The sequence below is a fragment of the Ambystoma mexicanum genome, chromosome 14 (assembly GCF_040938575.1).
Source record: "Ambystoma mexicanum isolate Mex_15411 chromosome 14, UKY_AmexF1_1, whole genome shotgun sequence".
In the NCBI taxonomy this organism is placed as follows: domain Eukaryota; kingdom Metazoa; phylum Chordata; class Amphibia; order Caudata; family Ambystomatidae; genus Ambystoma; species Ambystoma mexicanum.
Genome location: NC_090940.1, coordinates 88,156,570 through 88,174,323, shown reverse-complemented (window position 1 = coordinate 88,174,323; position 17,754 = coordinate 88,156,570). Strand labels below are relative to the sequence as shown.

The 17,754-nt window shown below is 48.0% G+C and overlaps 1 protein-coding gene across 7 annotated transcripts in view; it reads right to left on the bottom strand.

The window, feature by feature from the left end:
- Positions 1-17,754, bottom strand: part of RYR3 (ryanodine receptor 3) — a 1,751,462-nt gene that overhangs the window by 583,451 nt on the left and 1,150,257 nt on the right. For all 7 annotated transcript variants that reach the window (XM_069638568.1, XM_069638566.1, XM_069638573.1 and 4 more), the window contains one exon: positions 5,717-5,792. In XM_069638568.1, coding sequence (XP_069494669.1) covers positions 5,717-5,792 — 76 coding nt within the window. The remainder of the gene's footprint in view (positions 1-5,716; positions 5,793-17,754) is intronic.

Below are 17,754 nucleotides of genomic sequence, written 5' to 3'. Positions count from 1 at the left end.
CTGTAGATCAGCTGGGCCAGGGACAGTAAAAAAATTAAAACAAGAGGATATATGACAGGGTAAAGGGTCCAGAGCTCTCTCCTGGCATGAGACCAAGAATGTATGTAATCTGCAAGCATAAATAGACTTAGTGGTGGCTTCCAAGCTGAGAGTTGTACGCCCAGGACATTGTCGACAATTCTCACAATCTGTCTCTCTACAGCGAAGCATGAAGGTTCAGGCTGATGAGGTTTGGGTGGAGGGCCTGCCCCTCTGACTCTCTTTGGGGGATTCCAGGGGGGCAGAGGGACATGTCCAGAAATTCTGAGTATAATGTCCTCTGACCAAAATCAACATGGATCCCAAAAGGCATAGTCTCCTGAGTAACAGCAGAATTACACGGATCAGTGGAAATGCAAAGTGAAGGTTGAATGTCCAGTCAACCATCAATGGGTCCCTCAGAGCTCACTATTAAAGAAATCCACTGGAGCAGAACAAACCACACTTCTTGTTGACACTGGAAGTGAAGAGGTCCACCTAAGGAGAAATCTCACCCAGAACATCCTGGCAGAGCTCCCACTCGAGGGAGGACAAAGTCTGTCTGCTCAAGACATCCACTGTGACATTCATGTTCCAGCAAGATGAGCCTCCATCAGAGACACATCATTCTCCATGCCCAAAACCAGAGTCACATTTTCTTTTTGCAAAGAGGTAAGGACCATACACCACCTTGCTTGTTGAGGTAGTGCACAGCCACGTGTTGTCCTGTCAGGATCAGTACACACTTTCGCTTCACAGAGGGGAGGAATGCAATCAGGGCCAACCTGATCGCCTTCAATTCCAACAAGTTGAATTCTCAGACTCTGGGGAAGAGTAGACTCTGCTCACAGATCCAAAAGATAAGCACCTCAACTCGTCAACAACGCATCAGTGATCACTGTTACTTGAGGCCAGGATTGCCGAAGCAACACTTCCTCTAGCAAGTTATCTTGCAGGGACCACCACGCAAGGTTTCGAGAAACTTTGCTTGAGGCATGTTCCCTGGGGAGGCTTTGGTGGATAGAAAAGCTAGGTCAAATGAAGTTAAGCGGTGCGTCTTTGCCACGTCCTGGTCAACTGCCAAGACAGGGGCAGTTTTTTCCCAGGCTTCCAGAGGTAGGGCCTCAGCTGCTGAGTTAAAAGGCAGTGAGGTTGCCTTACAGGGACCTTAATCCAGGATGTCTGTAAGTACAAATTGAATCTTAGGCATGGAAAGGACTGGCAAACCCAATGTGTCAACCACCTTGGCCATCAAGCATTGAAATGAGATCTGGGACTTCCCTGGAGTTGGCACCGGTAAGATGTCCAACTCCAGAGATGTATCCAGACCACTGGTCCCCTTGCAGGTCAAAAGCCAGTTACAACAATCTGTCCCTTTCCCCAAAGGTGTCCCCATATAAGAGTGGGGTATACTCCAGAGAAGTCCCAGTGTCATCAGTGGTGAGCAGTGCTGATGATGCGATAGTAGAGAGGGCCAGCACTGGCATAGTGTTCAGTGCAGGGATACACCCTCACCCACAGGGTCCTGCTCTTCAGCATGCTGTTGCAGTCTTTTGCAGGGTCCCTCTGGGAATGACCAAGCACAGTGGGCTCAGGTGCAACTATTGGCGCCAAAGCTGTTGGCACTGGAGCCTTGGCGTAGATGTCAAACATCTTCAGCTTGAAGACCTCCTATTACTCCTGATTGAAGGAATGGGTGAAAACGGCAACTGCTGAGCCACTTCCGGGGAGTCCCTGGAGTGGTAATTCCTCTTCTTCAAAGAGGTAGAAGAGTAGTGTCAAAAGGAACTGCTCAGTGATCAGGAACTCTCAGGATGCTTCTTCTACTACTTTCATGCCGGGGATGAGTTTTACAAACTCCCGTCTACACCCTGTGATCTTGAACAAGATCTTGTCGCCTTTTTCTTTGTGGGAAAACGGTGAAGAGTGTTGCCATGCGCTCCTGGTGAACCTTCAGATGCATCAATTAAAATGACCCGCAGTCCTGGGGGTCATGCTCCTCCCTCAGACAGATCCTGTGGAGCTCTGAGACTGATATTGCTTGACCACAAACCTTGCATGGGTTAAAGGTTGCGGCCTTCACGGGAGTAGAAATTTCACACAACTTTCTACATATCCGCACTCGGTTTGTAGGGCATTGAGCAGAGTGGAAAGTTTCCAAAGATCAGCTGCGCTGGGGATAGAATATCATAGATGAGGAATCAGTGGGAGGAAGGAATCCATAACAATCAATGATTTCATCATTGGCAATTATCTCAGTGCGAGTCATCTTGGAGTGATGCTCTTCTTGAAGGAGTCTCATGGCGTGGCATGGATTTTTATCAATCTTGGATAACCTTATAGGAAGCAATGAGACTTCAGTGGCATTTAGATCAGTGTACCACTAAGTTAACACAAGAGGAGGAGCCCCACCATTTTTGGGGAGGGTGACCTCCTTGTCGTTCTTGTGCAGGAATTCACACTCTTTACCAAAGCCCTGAAAAAGAGGCATTTACAGTCTTCTCTCTGAGTTATCACAATAAATGGAGCCTGTGGTTTTCAATCTTCACATACTTCCTATGGTTTTCATTCCACTGGGAATAGTTGTTGGCCACTCCTTGTACTGATTTCCAGTGAGCTTCACACTTAGGGATTCAAGCAGTGTTCATGTGTCTTAAGTGAATACATAGTTTTTATAAAAACGATTATAAAAAAGGCTGATTTAGAAAGACCGCCCTGTGACTGCACAGAGCAGTCTTTCTAAATTCGAACTGTCACCCCCTGCGACGCACACGAGTGTGCGCAGGGGCTGACAGGCATGACAAGACACGGAAGAGGAGTTGCGGGCGTGTCGGGTAAGTGTCTGTGTGTGTCTGTTTGTGTGTGTGTGTCTGAAAACAAAGGGTTGGAGGAAATGAAACAGTGTGTTTGTGTGGGGGAAGTGGGATACTGCGGAGGATGGTAAGTAGTTGGGAGGAGGAGGCAGGAAATTGAATATTCTCTTCTTAGTCTAGTCGTCCTTATTCTTTACGACTTACCACCGTATTGCAACGTTGAGACCACATGACTGATGCAGTTGCAATATTATTGGCATTTCGTTTTCCTGGCATTACTTTAGTACCTAAAGATATATCAAGTTATGATAAATGAGATAAAAAAAAATGTGCTCTAATTGGCAGTCTGCAGGCATCGAATGTTTAAGCCCCAGAATTAATGGATGATAAGAAATTGCATGTAGGGACAATTCATTCAAAGAACATCCACTTTTTAGCTCACTTTTTCTCTTCAGAGATCCTGAGCTTACCATTTTTCTTAGCATCTTCTTGGAATCTCTAGAGTTAAAAAGATGAGTTGCCATGTTGCTTGCCAAAAAGCTATATGTGGCTTTATGTGGCGTCCTCTGGTGACCTGGATTTGATTAAATTCAATGTATAAATGCGGCAAAGTCATCTTCAGGGGACAGACAAAACAACCATTTGACATCGTTGCTTGCCACTGTAGGCAAGGAATGAAATTAGGAGCAGTGGCCTCACAAAACAGCAGGGTGGGCCTTCAATATGAGGATTTTTGTTTTTCAAGAAAGAAGGAGAAATTACTTACCAGTAATGTTCCTTCTATGGATTTTTTTCCCACAGATTCCTTATCAGATAGATATCCCTTCCAGCGTCAACTGCTCGGAAAACATTTCAGGGGCCGTAGTGCATGTTGCGTCGTCAGTAGACATGTCTTGAATCGATGTGCTGGTCGTCGACTCCGGACGTGACTTTGGCGTACACATACTGTGTCACTATGCCCCATACCTCAGTTCCCCACCCTTTTTTCGCCTAAGCACAGCCACTGTGCAGGAAGACCAAAAGACTGGCAAACATCCCAAACTGTTATACAAGAGTGGAACACAAACAAAATGGGGTTTACTATTTTTTTCTTCTATTTTTGGGATGAGGACTGTTAGAAGGTGTAGAGAATCACACCTCTGAATGGCAAGAAGCTGAACAATTAAAAATCATCTGCTTTTCCCATAATAAGCAGACAGTGAACTCAGAAACATGCACTTTTCTGGGGGGCAGAGGGGGCTGATGAGGAATCTGCGGGAGAAGAATCCATAGAAAGAACATTACTGGTACAGAATTTGGCCTTCAATGGATTGCTTTTCTCCCACAAATTCCTCATCAGATAGACTCCCAGAGCAGTACGTAGTCTGGCGGCAGGATGAACATCTCAATACTAGAATGCTCTGGAGCAGTGCTCTTCCAAAGCGAGCATCAGCCCCACATGACACATCAAAACAATAATGCTTGGTAAAAGTGCAACTAGGACCAAGTCGCAACCCAGCAAATATCTTTAACTAGCACTCCCAGTGTAGTAGCGAGGATGCTGCAGCACCTCTTGTGGAGTGTGCCCTTATGCCTGCTCCCTCCCTGATCGCTGATTGCACTCCGCTTTACAGAGCGTTATCCAACAGGAGATTGTCTGTTGAGTAACAGTCAAACCCTTTCCGTGACAGCAAAAAAGCTACAAACAACTGATCAGACTTGTTGAATTCAGATGTTGTTGCCACATAGAAACTAAGGGCCCACTTAAGGTCCAACCTCTGGAACCTCTCCTCTTCCTTGGCGTAAAGAGGAGGAGGGTAAAACACAGGTAAATCTATGGCCTGGGAGATGTGAAACTCTGACACGACCTTGGGCAGAAACCCTTCTTTCACTTTCAAGGACAGCGTATAATTAAAAAACAGAGAAAGGGAGGCCTGCATGACAAGGCCTGCAGCTCACTGACCCTTCTTGCTGATGTGATTGCCACCAGAAAGGCAGTTTTCAGCATGAGAAATCTCAGAGAACAGGAATGCAAAGGATAAAATGGAGCTGTCATAAGGAACGATGAGACCAAATTAAGGTCCCAATCCGGGACGACGAAAGGCATGGGCGGAAACGTATTCACAAGGCCTTTCAGGAATTGGGCCATAACCGGGATCATGAAAAAATAACCTTGATCTGGGGACCGTTTGAACACAGACAGAGTCACCAAATAACCTTTTACTGTTGCCACCTTAATGCCTGATGAGGCTAATGACAGAAGGAGCTCCATAACTACAGTGGTGGGTGAAGATATTGGATTCATCTCATGTTTCCTACACCACACCTCAAATCTTCTCTATCTGCACATGTACAGAGATCTTGTAGATGGTGACATAGTATATATACAGCCGATGTCCCTTCCAGAACCGACGAATGGCCCAGTCGAGTCAAGAGGAATCGATGGTCACAAGAGTTGTACGTGGCCCCCTGACAAAATGTTTGTGAGCAGCAGATGCTGGACAGGATATCTATCTGATGAGGAATTCGGAGGAGAATGCTATCCCTTGAAATATGGTGCTTTGGAAAATATGCACCAGTTGAAATAAAGTAGGAACCATTGAAAAACAAGAGAAAGATAAAGGAAATTGCTTTGGGAATAGCATGGTTGTGTGAAACAATAGCAAGTGTGCAGAGATGCCGCTTTAACAGAGGGGATAAAATGTACTGAGATGGCTTCTTTTGTGCTGCTGGGAGCATTGAGAGGCAAATGTTTCAGATACATTTTATCCCGAATGTTTTCAGCTTGTGATGTTTGAAAAAAAACAATTTGTGTTTATGGATCCCCTCTTGCAGCAATGTTCTCTTCTAAATCATATGAATCCTGGGGAATGCCTTGCTTGAGAATGAGTTTTTCCCAGTGTTACCTTTGCTGTCTAGTTCCATTTTCTTCTTTCTGGCCCAGATATTATGATAATTTTCTGCCACCACCTCAACCATGCCCTGTGAAGAAGAAGCAAAAGGAGGGATAAGCTAAGCAAGAACAGTAAAGAAAACAATAAATATAAGTTATTCTGAGAATGATATCCAGGCTTTCTGTTAGCACTAAGTCTTTGCTTCTATTGCATGCCTTTGAGTCTCTAACCCAACATGCCACCTCCACTCCATTTCCTTGAAAATGACACCCCCTCTAGCCCTATCTAACAAGCCAGCTGGAAACTAAACGTGGGGCTGAAAGTAAGGTGCAATGATTCGGGCCATGTGAGAGGGGGACCTTTTTATTTTGGGCTAAGAACCACCTGTAAGCCAAAACTATTCCACTGAAGTACAGGTAAGAGGGAGATGACATGTGAGGAGGTGTGCACAGCTTGTGGGTGTTGCTTGATTATTTACCCACCCATTCCCTGGCCACTGACATGCTAATTCCTATGGTCATTCCCACCTACTATCTGCCCCTCCCAGCCCAAAACACATCCTCCTGGGAACTCTTTGATCTCACTCTATCAAGAAGAATCCTCAACGATTGGCCTGCAAATGTTATTCTTAAGTGGTCTTGTGAGAGTTCATGGCTTAAATGCAGCTGTAATGGCTACATGTGTAATAAAGATGTCTTGACTACGTGCGCCTTCAGCCACTTGATTTATATATCTTCCATGTACTGAAGTCCTGTTAAAAACAAGCAATGCCAATGGTAACTGTTTTGACTTGATGTATTAGATGGGCATTTGCCAAGTAGTGCCATCACATGCCCAGATAATAACTCAATTTTCCAACTGTTGTGATCTAATGGCTAAGTAGTACCATTATATCCGTGCCTAGCTAATGCCTTTCCTATACCTACACAAAAGCCCCCATTGTTGGCTTTGTCAATGTGTGTTTTCACCGTGGAAACTCTGTGGAATGTCCCTACTCCAGCAGGTAAATGCTGGAAGGGTGCTCGCTCTCCATCCGAGAATGTATTCATGGCTACTCTGCGTCCACAGACAATAATTTAATAATAATAATTTAGCATTTATATAGTGCTACGAACCCTCAGGCTGCTTATTATTACCCACGGTGTGTGGTGCTAATTTATCGATCTCGGAAGAATGAAAGCCTGAGTTTGGCCCAGCCAGGATTCGAACCTGCGTTAGGAGGCTCTGCACAGATGTCAAAGCGAGCACACTACTTGCTGTGCTATCGGACCCCAGGACAAATATATGGCACTTTGTCCTGGGGACCATCTGAAGTGCCAGCCTCAGGTGTCGCAGTAAACTTGCTGTCTCACATCCCCAAGTACATCTGGTTTTATCTCAGTTGAGAGACTCAAAGCTCACATCGCTCAGATGTCAACATTTGCAGCAAGGATTAGTCTGGCAAAAAGCATATGAAATGCCTTGTAACGCTTAGGTTATAATACAACATTTATATATTTCAGGCAATATAACTGTGGGTGACGAAAGAAAATCGCAACATGCAGGATTTAAAAGTGATAAAGTAACCACCCTCTGCCAGGACAGGAGTCCAAAAAAGGGGAGGGGGATCTTATGAAAGATGGCGAAAATCCAATTTGATCTAAGATTATACTGTCAATAGCATGAATTAAAAAGCTATATAGAAGTTTTGAAAAATGTCCTACATAACCTTTATATCTGGTATGTTGCCGTTTACAGTTAAAATTAGTTTCCCAACAACTTTCAACCTTTCTAAAAGATAAAGAAGTTATTCCTAACCATTGAGCAACCAACACAAACTTTTTAAAACTCCTAAATAACTTTATACATTTGCAAAGATGATTGTTTAAAAGGCACGAATAGCATCTATAGATGTATACACACAAAGCCCCAGTAAATTAGAAAGTTTCAAAAGTAATCCAACTCAAAGTCTGCAAATCCTCTAGATAATTTGTATAACTTAAACAATATTAGCTTTGTATTAAGTGCTTGTGATGCTGGAAATGCATCGGAGGGATAGGGCCTCCGTATCTTTGTCCTTTACTGCTTTTTATTGTGTGTTCTGTCGTGTTTTCTGCGCAGGAGTTCATGTGGGACTCCTGGCGGTGCAGCTCTCTCTCTTTTGGTTTGGTGAACAGACCCATGGGATACCCTTATGGCACCCATGGGTAGGGCTGCAACCCTGTGCCCCTAGTGTATGTTTCTGGGCACCTGTGTGTGACCCACAGAGCAGGGTACAGGCTGGTTGCAGCTACGTGCTGAAATGACTGGTGCCCTGAGCGTCCTCCATTTTGGGATGCCCAGGCCCTGTCATTGGAATCTGTAGATTCTGGATGGAGACAAAATGGCACCCATGGCCTCTTGCCTTCCATCGCCTTTTACCTTGATCGTCCCGAAGTCCCGGGAAGCCCTGACTCTGTCCCTTCCCCCTGACTGGCTGTTGGGTGGAAGTTCCATATATGGTAGTGTGGGGAAGTGCCGACCAGACTGGCTGGAGCCTTCTCAATGACCGTATGTTGTGGGTACGCCTGTGAGTGGGACCTGGGTGAATAGAGTGTGTGAAGAATACGCATTCTATGTTGTGGGTGTCTAGTATCTGGTGGTTGACACAATAACTGAGACAACCCTGCCCGAAACCGGTATGAATGCAGTAGGGAGTGTTGAATGGCTCGGTACTTGTCCCAATACACATAACTTGTTGTGAGTGTCTGGAGAGAAGTGAACGGCCTGAATGCACTGTGTGCCTGATTGGATGCTTGCCTGCATGAATGCCCTTAGTTGTGATTGGATGCTTGAGTGTGACCCAGCGGACTGAATGGGAGATCAACAGTATATTTGGGGACCTCTCACTGCTAGGAATCGTGTTCAGAAGCTGAGGTCCACTACGACGAGTAACTGGAGTAACTGAAGCTTGACCTTGAAGCCCTGCTAGACGAGAAGAATTGCTGTTGCTCTCCTTCACAATCTGAAAGCTGCTGTGCCTACAAGGACTGACCCAGAGAGGACCTGGTAAGGCGCCCTCTTCCCGAGCTACGAGGGACCATCGTGCACCAGCCGATCTTTGCCTGAGCTCCCTGGTGGACAGACCTTCGACAGGCTGCCGACCCGATACGGGGATTGCTGCGGAACTCCAAGGAGAAGTGCCCGGACTGTGACGAACACGCAATCTATGTTGTGGGTGTCTAGTATCTAGTGGTTGACACAATGACTGAGACAACCCTGCCCAAAACTGGTATGAATGCAGTAGGGAGTGTTGAATGGCTTGGAACTTGTCCCAATATACATAACTTGTTATGAGTGTCTGGAGAGAAGTGAATGGCCTGAATGCACTGTGTGTCTGGTTGGCTGCCTGCCTGCATGAATGCCCTTATTCGTGATTGGATGCTTGAGTGTGACCCAGCGGACTGAATGGGAGATCAACAGCATATCTGGGGACCTCTTACTGCTAGGAATCGTGTTCAGAAGCTGAAGTCCACTACGACGAGTAACTGGAGTAACTGAAGCTTGACCTTGAAGCCCTGCTGGACGAGAAGAATTGCAGAATTGCTGTTGCTCTCCTTCACAATCTGAAAGCTGCTGTGCCTCCAAGGACTGACCCAGAGAGGACCTGTTAAGGCGCCCTCTTCCCGAGCTACGAGGGACCATCGTGCACCAGCCAATCCAGAAGGTTATTCAATACTAAGGAAAGACCGGGACATAGGTAAAGGAGGAGGAGTAGCCTTCATCGCTAAAACATCCCTTGGACTTAGATCAACCCCTCCGCCCAGCTTCCGATCTGCAGAACTTCTGTCAGCAAAGCTCCAACTCTCTGCTACACAAACCATACTATTACACCTCCTTTACAGACCTCCAGGCCCCATCACCACATTTGAGGAAGAGATATCTGACCTCTTGACCACCAACACCAAAACAGGATCTCAAACTATCCTACTTGGTGACCTCAACCTCGGTCTCGGCGACCCAAACGATACCAATGCGCTCTCCCTGGAAAGCACCATCTCCCAACTAGGGTTCAAGCTCAGAATCACAGACCCTACCCACAACAAAGGCAGGACCTTGGACTGGCTAGCGGATCTCAACTGCTCTACGTCCATCACAAAAAACGAGCAAATTGCATGGTCTGACCACCACGCCATCTCCTTCTCCATCCAAGGGAAATCACAACCAAACACTCCAACCCCTTCCGTCCCCCAAACCCTCACCAGAAACAACCGCAACATTACCTTACAAAACCTCCGCCCACTTATAAACAATATCTGTACCCCTACAAACTACGCCAACCTAGATGCGGAGAAACTTGCTGACCTCTACAACAAAACGATAGAATCAGCAATAGACACCATCGCTCCTCTCAAACCCACCAAAGCCAAACCGGCAGCCCATATGAACAAATGGTTCACACCAGAGCTAAAAATCCTCCGAAACTCCAAACGAGCCGCAGAAGCCACCTGGAGAAAAACGCCCAACCTCGCCAACAAAACTCAACTCTCGATAGCTGCCACCACCTACAAAACTGCTATCCTGAAGGCCAAAAAAGAGACATATGATAACAGAATTGAGAGCGCCAAATCCAAAACAAAAGAGCTTTTCAACATCCTCAGGGAACTCAAATCCCCCCCCACACTTGCTGAAACCTGCGTGAAAGATGCAGATTGGTGTGAGAGGATTCAAAAAGCCCTAGCAGACAAAATCACCATGTTACAATCCAAAATCGGACAGAAAAAGCTCAACCTAGCCAAAAAAACAAACCATCCACCGTCAACCACCCTTCAAACGTCCACTTGCCCCCCCTTCTCCTTCTCACCAGTTTCCACTAAAGAAGTAGAAAGCATCATTAAGGGCCTCAAGCCCTCTAGATGCCAAGGGGACTCATGCCCAGCTCCCATCATCCAAGAAGGCGCCAACACTCTGGCCCCCTTCATAACAGCCCTCATCAACGCATCCTTCAAATCAAGCTCAGTGCCTAGCAGCCTCAAGGAGGCCTGGGTCATGCCACTTCTAAAAAAACCTAATCTAGACCCCAATACCCCAACTAATTACAGGCCAATCACCACCGTTCCCTACATCCTAAAGATCTTAGACAGAGTGGCCTACCTGCAAATACAGAAGCACCTGGAAGACAACAACCTCCTGGGTCTCAGACAATCCGGCTTCAGGCCAAGGCATGGAACAGAGTCAGCCGTACTGGACCTAAAAATCCAGATGGACGAGGCAAAGGACAAGGGTAATCTAGCCATTCTCCTACTGCTAGATCTATCATCTGCCTTCGACCTCGTCGACCATCAGATCCTCACGGAACATCTGATGACCTCAGCGGCCTTCTCTAACCAGGCGACTGCCTGGATCCAGTCCTTCCTAGCCAACCGAACCACCCGGGTCTTCTCCCCGGGGGCATCAGCACTCCCTGTCCCCATTACCTGCGGCGTTCCTCAAGGCTCGTGCGTCTCGCCGACCCTATACAATATCTTCACTAAGCTATTGTTTGACCGCCTAGATAACCTAGGTGTCACATACACAAACTATGCTGATGATACCCAGGTTCTCATCACCCTATCGGGGTGCTACGATGAGGACTCCACCAGAATCAACAACCTTTACTTGGAGATCCAAGCCTGGATGGCAGAGCACGGTCTATGCCTCAACGATGAGAAAACTGAGCTCCTTCTTGTCGGCTCCCAACCACGGCTAAACAAACTAGACCCCCGTTACGCGTCCTTCAACATAGACGGTAACCTAATCACAGTAGCCAAAGAAATTAAAACCCTTGGGGTTCATCTAGACTCTACTCTCTCACTCAAAAGACAGGTGAACGCCACTGCCTCATCCACAGCTTACACCAATAAGCTCATCAACGCATGCAAACCTTTCCTATCACCCTCCAGCTGCATTACACTAGCCAGAGCGTTAGTGCTCTCAAAAATTGACTACTGCAATACCCTCTTTCTCGGCTCTTCAGAACGCAACCTGAACAAACTACAGGTGCTTCAAAATAATGCCATCAGAGCCGCCCTCAGTATCCCACGAAACGGCCACATCTCCAGCATCAGACAAGATACTCACTGGCTCCCGGTACGAGACAGAATCACTCTCAGATCCCTCGTCATCGTCCATAAATGCCGCTCCAATGATGCACCAAAATACCTGGCAGACAAGTTCCACAATCACACCTCAACTAGACCAACTAGAACGCCATACTCACATTGCCTTTCCGTTCCTAAATTCTCCCTAAAAAAAGCAGGTGGCGCCAGCTTCCCGGTCCTGGCCGCCAAACTATGGAACGCTTTGCCACCAAACCTTAGAGCAGAACCCTCATTTTGGACTTTTAGAGCCAAAACAAAAACATGGCTTTCCAACAAAAACGCTGCTTAATGTACTTCCTCTCCGCATGTCTCTGTTGACCACCTGTAACCCGGTCTGCTACACCTATTGTTGTTTTATCACAGTCTGTATTGTATATTTTTACCATGTTGTAACTGTTTCTAAGTCTCCGGCGCCCAGTTACCCCAGGGTTCGGCGCGCGGTACAAATAAATAAACCAAACCAAACCAAACCTTCGACAGGCTGCCGACCTGATAGGGGGATTGCTGCAGAACTCCAAGGAGAAGCACCCGGACTGTTGTTTGCCACTGCCGACGACCGCCATTGCCGACCGGAGCCACCGTGCTCCCGTTTGCCTAAGAATTTCATTGATCCAAGGATGCTCTCGTCCGCATCATTGCCGCTGTATCCTGCTGGAGAAGGCCTGACCGTCAACACGCCGAGGAGCATCCACCAGTGGGTTTCCCGCCACCCAAAGACCACAGAGACGCCGACGACTTGACACCCTTGCTGGGCCACAGTTCTTCAACTCTTTGCAGTCCAGAACTATCGACACTGAGGTGCCCCGCATGCCTCTTTCTTTCAGGACATTCACGCTTCCCCGTCAATGAGCACCGCTAGGAACGACGCGGCCACTTCACTGTCGTCGTTCGACCTGTTCTCCGTCGGACGTTCGACGACCCGTGACTCCTGCCGGAAAGGGAGGACACTCAAGAAGGGCCGTTGATTCCCCAACGCGGAACGCTACAATGCCAAGGTACTTTGGGGTTGCAGACCTATTGGAAAGTCTAGTGGGAACAATATATGGACTGGGCTTGTATCTTTCTTCTACAGGTTGCCCAGGTGGGGGGATCTCCACACACACAGAACAGTATTCTGCCAGTTGCTCAACCATCTTGCTTTCCTTCCTCTCTCTACTGCTGGTTTCCTCTTTATTTTGATCTGTGTGCCATTCTGACTGTATGCACTTTAATGAGATCTAATAACGTTAGTGGTACCACTTTAGAAACTGTATATATTTACCATTGCTGATTTTTGGAGTACAAAGTGAGTTATCGTGATATTGTATATACCTTTGAACATTAATTATATAAAGACTGTGTTGTAACTGATACAGTGTGTGGACATTCCTTTGTGGGTGCTTGGGGACTGCACTGTACTTAAGAACCAGCTTGCATCACCTCCTGAGAAGCTAGGCCTTAATTGCTCGACCACAACTACCAATATTAGAGAATCTTGGCAGGGGTCTCTGTGCCTCCCCTCTACCATATAGAGAGCGGAAGTACAGACCCCCCCTCCGGTCTTTACAACTGGTGCCAGCAGCGGGATGCTTATGGTTTTAAGACTCAGTGTATAACCGTGCCACTTACTAAGGATATCTGCACTTTGTTAAATTAAGGTTTAGCTGTGTACAGGATAACTGCATTACAACCAATGGAATCTATTGTGAATGGTAAATTGACTTGGATGAGCTTAGAGGCTCTCCAGAGTGCTTGTGAAGCCAGGGAATTAGACTTTGTGGATAAGTCTAGGGCTGAGCTGATAGCTGCCCTGATGGACTACCAGATCGATTGTGAAACTCTTGAAGGGGGGGATGCAACCAATGAGGACTCTACCCCGGGGGTTGTCGCCGAATCTGATTCTGGGAATGCCACCATTCCTGCTGCCTCTGTTCCAAACCCCAGCAGTTCCTTGGAACGTGAGTTATTAAGAATGAAGTTGGCCTTTGAATATCGCAAGTTGGAAATTGATGCTGAGCTTAAGGAAGAGGAGTTGGCACAGCAAATGGAACTCAAAAATAGGGATCTTGAACTCAAAGACAAGGACACTGAATGTCAGCGAATCCAGCTAGAGAAAGCTCAAGTGGAGACTTCAGCTAAGCCAGTTGATTGTGTCAGGTCCCCAGCAACCAAGTTTATGAAAGATTTGGTTGGTGTGTATGCGGAGGGCTCTGATATCCTCCAATGGATTGAAGCGTTTGAGATGGATTGTGCAATTCATGATGTTGATAAGAGAGATTGGGCTAAGTGTTTGTTAAGCAGAGTGCCTCAAACTGGATATGACTGTATTCTGAAACTGAGTGTGGAAGAAAGGGGTCGGTATGAGTGCATGAAGACTGTTTTAATTGCCAAGTTTGGCAAGACGCCTACCCAATATCTTAAACTGTTCAGGGATTTTAAGAAACGAGAGAATGTGTCTTGGGTTGACTGGGTGAGTGCTGCGCACATGAACATGATGGGGTGGATTGATGGTTACAAAGTGAAAACGTTTGTTGAATTGTCTCACCTCTTGTTTTTTGAGCATTTTTCGGAAGCCTGTTTACCAGAGCTGCGTCAGTATGTTGCTGACCAGAACATCTTGGACCCCTTTAAGCTGGCTAGGTTGGCTGACAAGTGGGTCTCCCACCGGGTGTCCCCTAAGGACTCCAGTGGGAAGGACAAGGACAAAGAAAAGAGGGCCTCTCAGAAAGCTGAGGAGTCCCAAAAGCAGTCAAAGTCGGGTAAGCCAAAACCTTCCTCTCCGAAGACTCAAAAACATAGTGGGGATAAGTCTGTTGTGGGTGGGAGTAAGAGTAGTGGTCTGCCTGCTGCAAAGCAGGGTCCCAGTGGCTCCAGTACCGTACCCCGCACTCCTGGCACTTGTTGGGATTGTGGGGCTCTGGACCACCGAAGGGGTGACCCCAAGTGTAAGGGTAAGGCAATTGGAATCCAGGCTGTCAACCTGACCTACCCCTACTCCGTACCTGAGGTGGAGGCCACTGTCCTCCCCTCCTTTACTGGGATCACCTTCGGGGCTCCCGTAGAGATTTTCTTAGTCTCCTTTGGGGCCTGAGACCAGTACGCTGAAGTACTGGCGACTAACCCCCACAACACTCATAGGTTATTGAGAAGTGTCCTCTTCAATGGCCAGCCTTCTACTGGTTTGAGAGACACTGGGGCAAGCATGACAGTGGTGGACAGGACCCTGCTCAAGCCAGAGGACTATGTAGGTGCTCCTCTGAGAACCACCAGGTTAGCTGGTGGGCCTCCCAAATTATCGCCTGTAGCCTTAGACAACATTACAATTGGAGACAAGATAGCAAAGCTTCCGGTCCTGGTTCAGGACAACGTGCCTGTGAACATTTTGTTGGGAAACAATTTGGTCGAGTTGGGGATGATCACAGATGGTCAACCCATGGCTGCTGTGGCAGTCAACCGATCGCAGGTCACACAGGGTCCGGCTGTGAGCCCGGCACCCTTGCTGACGGGGAAACCCAAGGCGCGAAGGAAACGGAAAGGTAAGAAGGCCACCTCTGTGGAGGGAGCCTCTGCTCTTCCTGCTGTTCCGACAGCACCCATTGGGATCCATGCTCTGGACGGGCTGGGTCCAGTGGTGAATCCCATCTCAACTCCTCTGGGAGAAGAGACAGAAGACTTTCCTGTGGGAGAGGCTCTTCACCCGGAGGATCATCCCGACCTTCAATGCTTGTTAGCTGAAGGGGGACCCTCCCGAGCGGACTTCTGTAAGGGACAGAGAGAGTGCCACTCTCGCGAGGGTCTGAGGACACAGGCCCTGTCCCAGGCACAAGGAGAAGTGCCTAGGGCAATCCGGGTTTATTGGGAGGGTGAGCTCCTTGTTAGTGAGCCCACTAAGCCTGAACCTGGTGCCCTCAAGAGGTTGGTGGTACCCCAGGTTTACAGGCCCTTTCTGCTGCAGTTGGCGCATGAGGTGCCCTTAGCTGGTCATCTTGGGACCAAGAAGACTAAGTAGAGGCTCTCTGCCAATTTCTACTGGCCACGGATGGGAGTAGAAGTGGAGTTCCACTGCAGGACCTGCCAAACTTCTCAGTTGTCTGGCAAGACTAGAGACAGAGTCATTGCCCCACTGCAACCGTTGCCAGTGGTTGGCACACCATTTGAGAGGGTGGGCATCGATATCGTCGGTCCCCTTGACCCTCCCACGTCAGGTGGACATCGGTTCATCCTGGTCTTGGTCGATCATGCCACCAGGTACCCTGAGGCTATACCCCTTTGGACGGTTATGGCCAAGGTGGTTGCCAGGGCTCTCCTGGGCATTTTCCCCTGTGTTGGATTCCCTAAGGAGGTTGTCTCTGATAGAGGATCATGTCGAGTTACATGAAAACCATGTGGAAAGAATGCGGAGTAACTTACAAATTCTCCACCTCTTACCACCCCAGACCAACGGTTTGGTTGAGAGATTTAACAAAACTCTCAAGGGCATGTTAGGTGCTTTGGAAGAGCCCCTCAATAAGAAGTTTGATATTCTCCTGCCATGCCTGCTGTTTGCTTACAGAGAGGTACCTCAAGAGGGTGTTGGTTTCAGCCCCTTTGAGTTACTCTTTGGAAATCCCGTGAGGGGGCCCCTCGCCTTGATCTGAGAAGGTTGGGAGGCCACCCCTCCAGGTCCCGCCAAGCAAGTGGGGGACTATGTGTTAGGTCTCAGATGGAGGATGACACAGATGATGGGTCAAGCAACAGTGAATCTTAAGGCCATGCAGGAATTGAATAAGTACTGGCACGACCTTAAAGCATCGCAAGTGGATTGGACTCTGGGACAGGAGGTCCTCGTGATGGACCCTACCAAGCCTCGGGCTTTGGCAGATAAATGGACTGGACCCTTCAGAATCATCTCCAAGATGGGCGAAGTCAATTATCTGGTTGACATGGTAGCCTCTGGGGTAGCCCCTCAGGTATTGCATGTTAACAGGCTCAAGCCTTTCCACAGCTGGGGCGAAGTCTCATGTCTCTTGCTAGCTTCAGGGCAGGAAGAGGATGAGAGTGAGCCCCTTCCTGATTTGCTACATAGCAACCCTCAGGATGGCTCCGTGGAGGGAGTACATCTCTCTCCTGATCTGACATCAGAGCAGCAGAGGGCGTGCAGGGCTTTGCTCCGGCAGTACGTCTCTCTGTTTTCACTGACACCAGGCCTTACACCGTGGTGCAGGCACGAGATTGACACTGGTGACAGTGTACCTGTCAAAAGCAGGTGCTACCGTATGTCAGATACAGTCAAGAACCACATCCAGGCTGAGGTCGCCAAGATGTTGGATCTGGGTGGTATTGAACCCTCAACCAGTCCCTGGTCCAGTCCTGTGGTCCTTGTTCCCAAGGCAAGTTCCCAGGCAGGTACCAAGGATTGGAGGTTCTGTGTGGACTACCGAGGAGCGAATGCCGTCACCAGAACTGACGCGCACCCCTTGCCCCGGGCTGATGAGCTCATGGACACCATAGGTGCTGCCAAATTGGTGAGCACCTTCGACCTTACCTCAGGCTATTGGCAAATAGCTCTGACGGACCATACCAAGGAAAAGACGGCGTTCTCAACACCAGAGGGACTCTACCAGTTTAGGGCCATGCCTTTTGAGTTGAAGAATGCCCCTGCCACTTTCCAGAGATTGGTCAACCATGCGCTCAGTGGGCTGGAAGCCTTTTGTGTGGCTTACTTAGACGACATTGCCGTCTACAGTTCCACCTGGGAAGATCATTGGACGCATCTGGATGAAGTGTTGCAGGCCTTAAAAAGGGCTAACCTCACTATCAAGGCCCCCAAGGGCCAGATATCTCAGGGGAAAGTCACGTATCTTGGTCATGAGGTAGGACGGGGTCAAATCCAACCTCTCCCCAGTAAGGTACAGGACGTACATGACTGGGGACTCCCACTATTCAAACCCAGGTGAGAGCCTTTTTGGGCCTTACTGGGTATTATCGCAATTT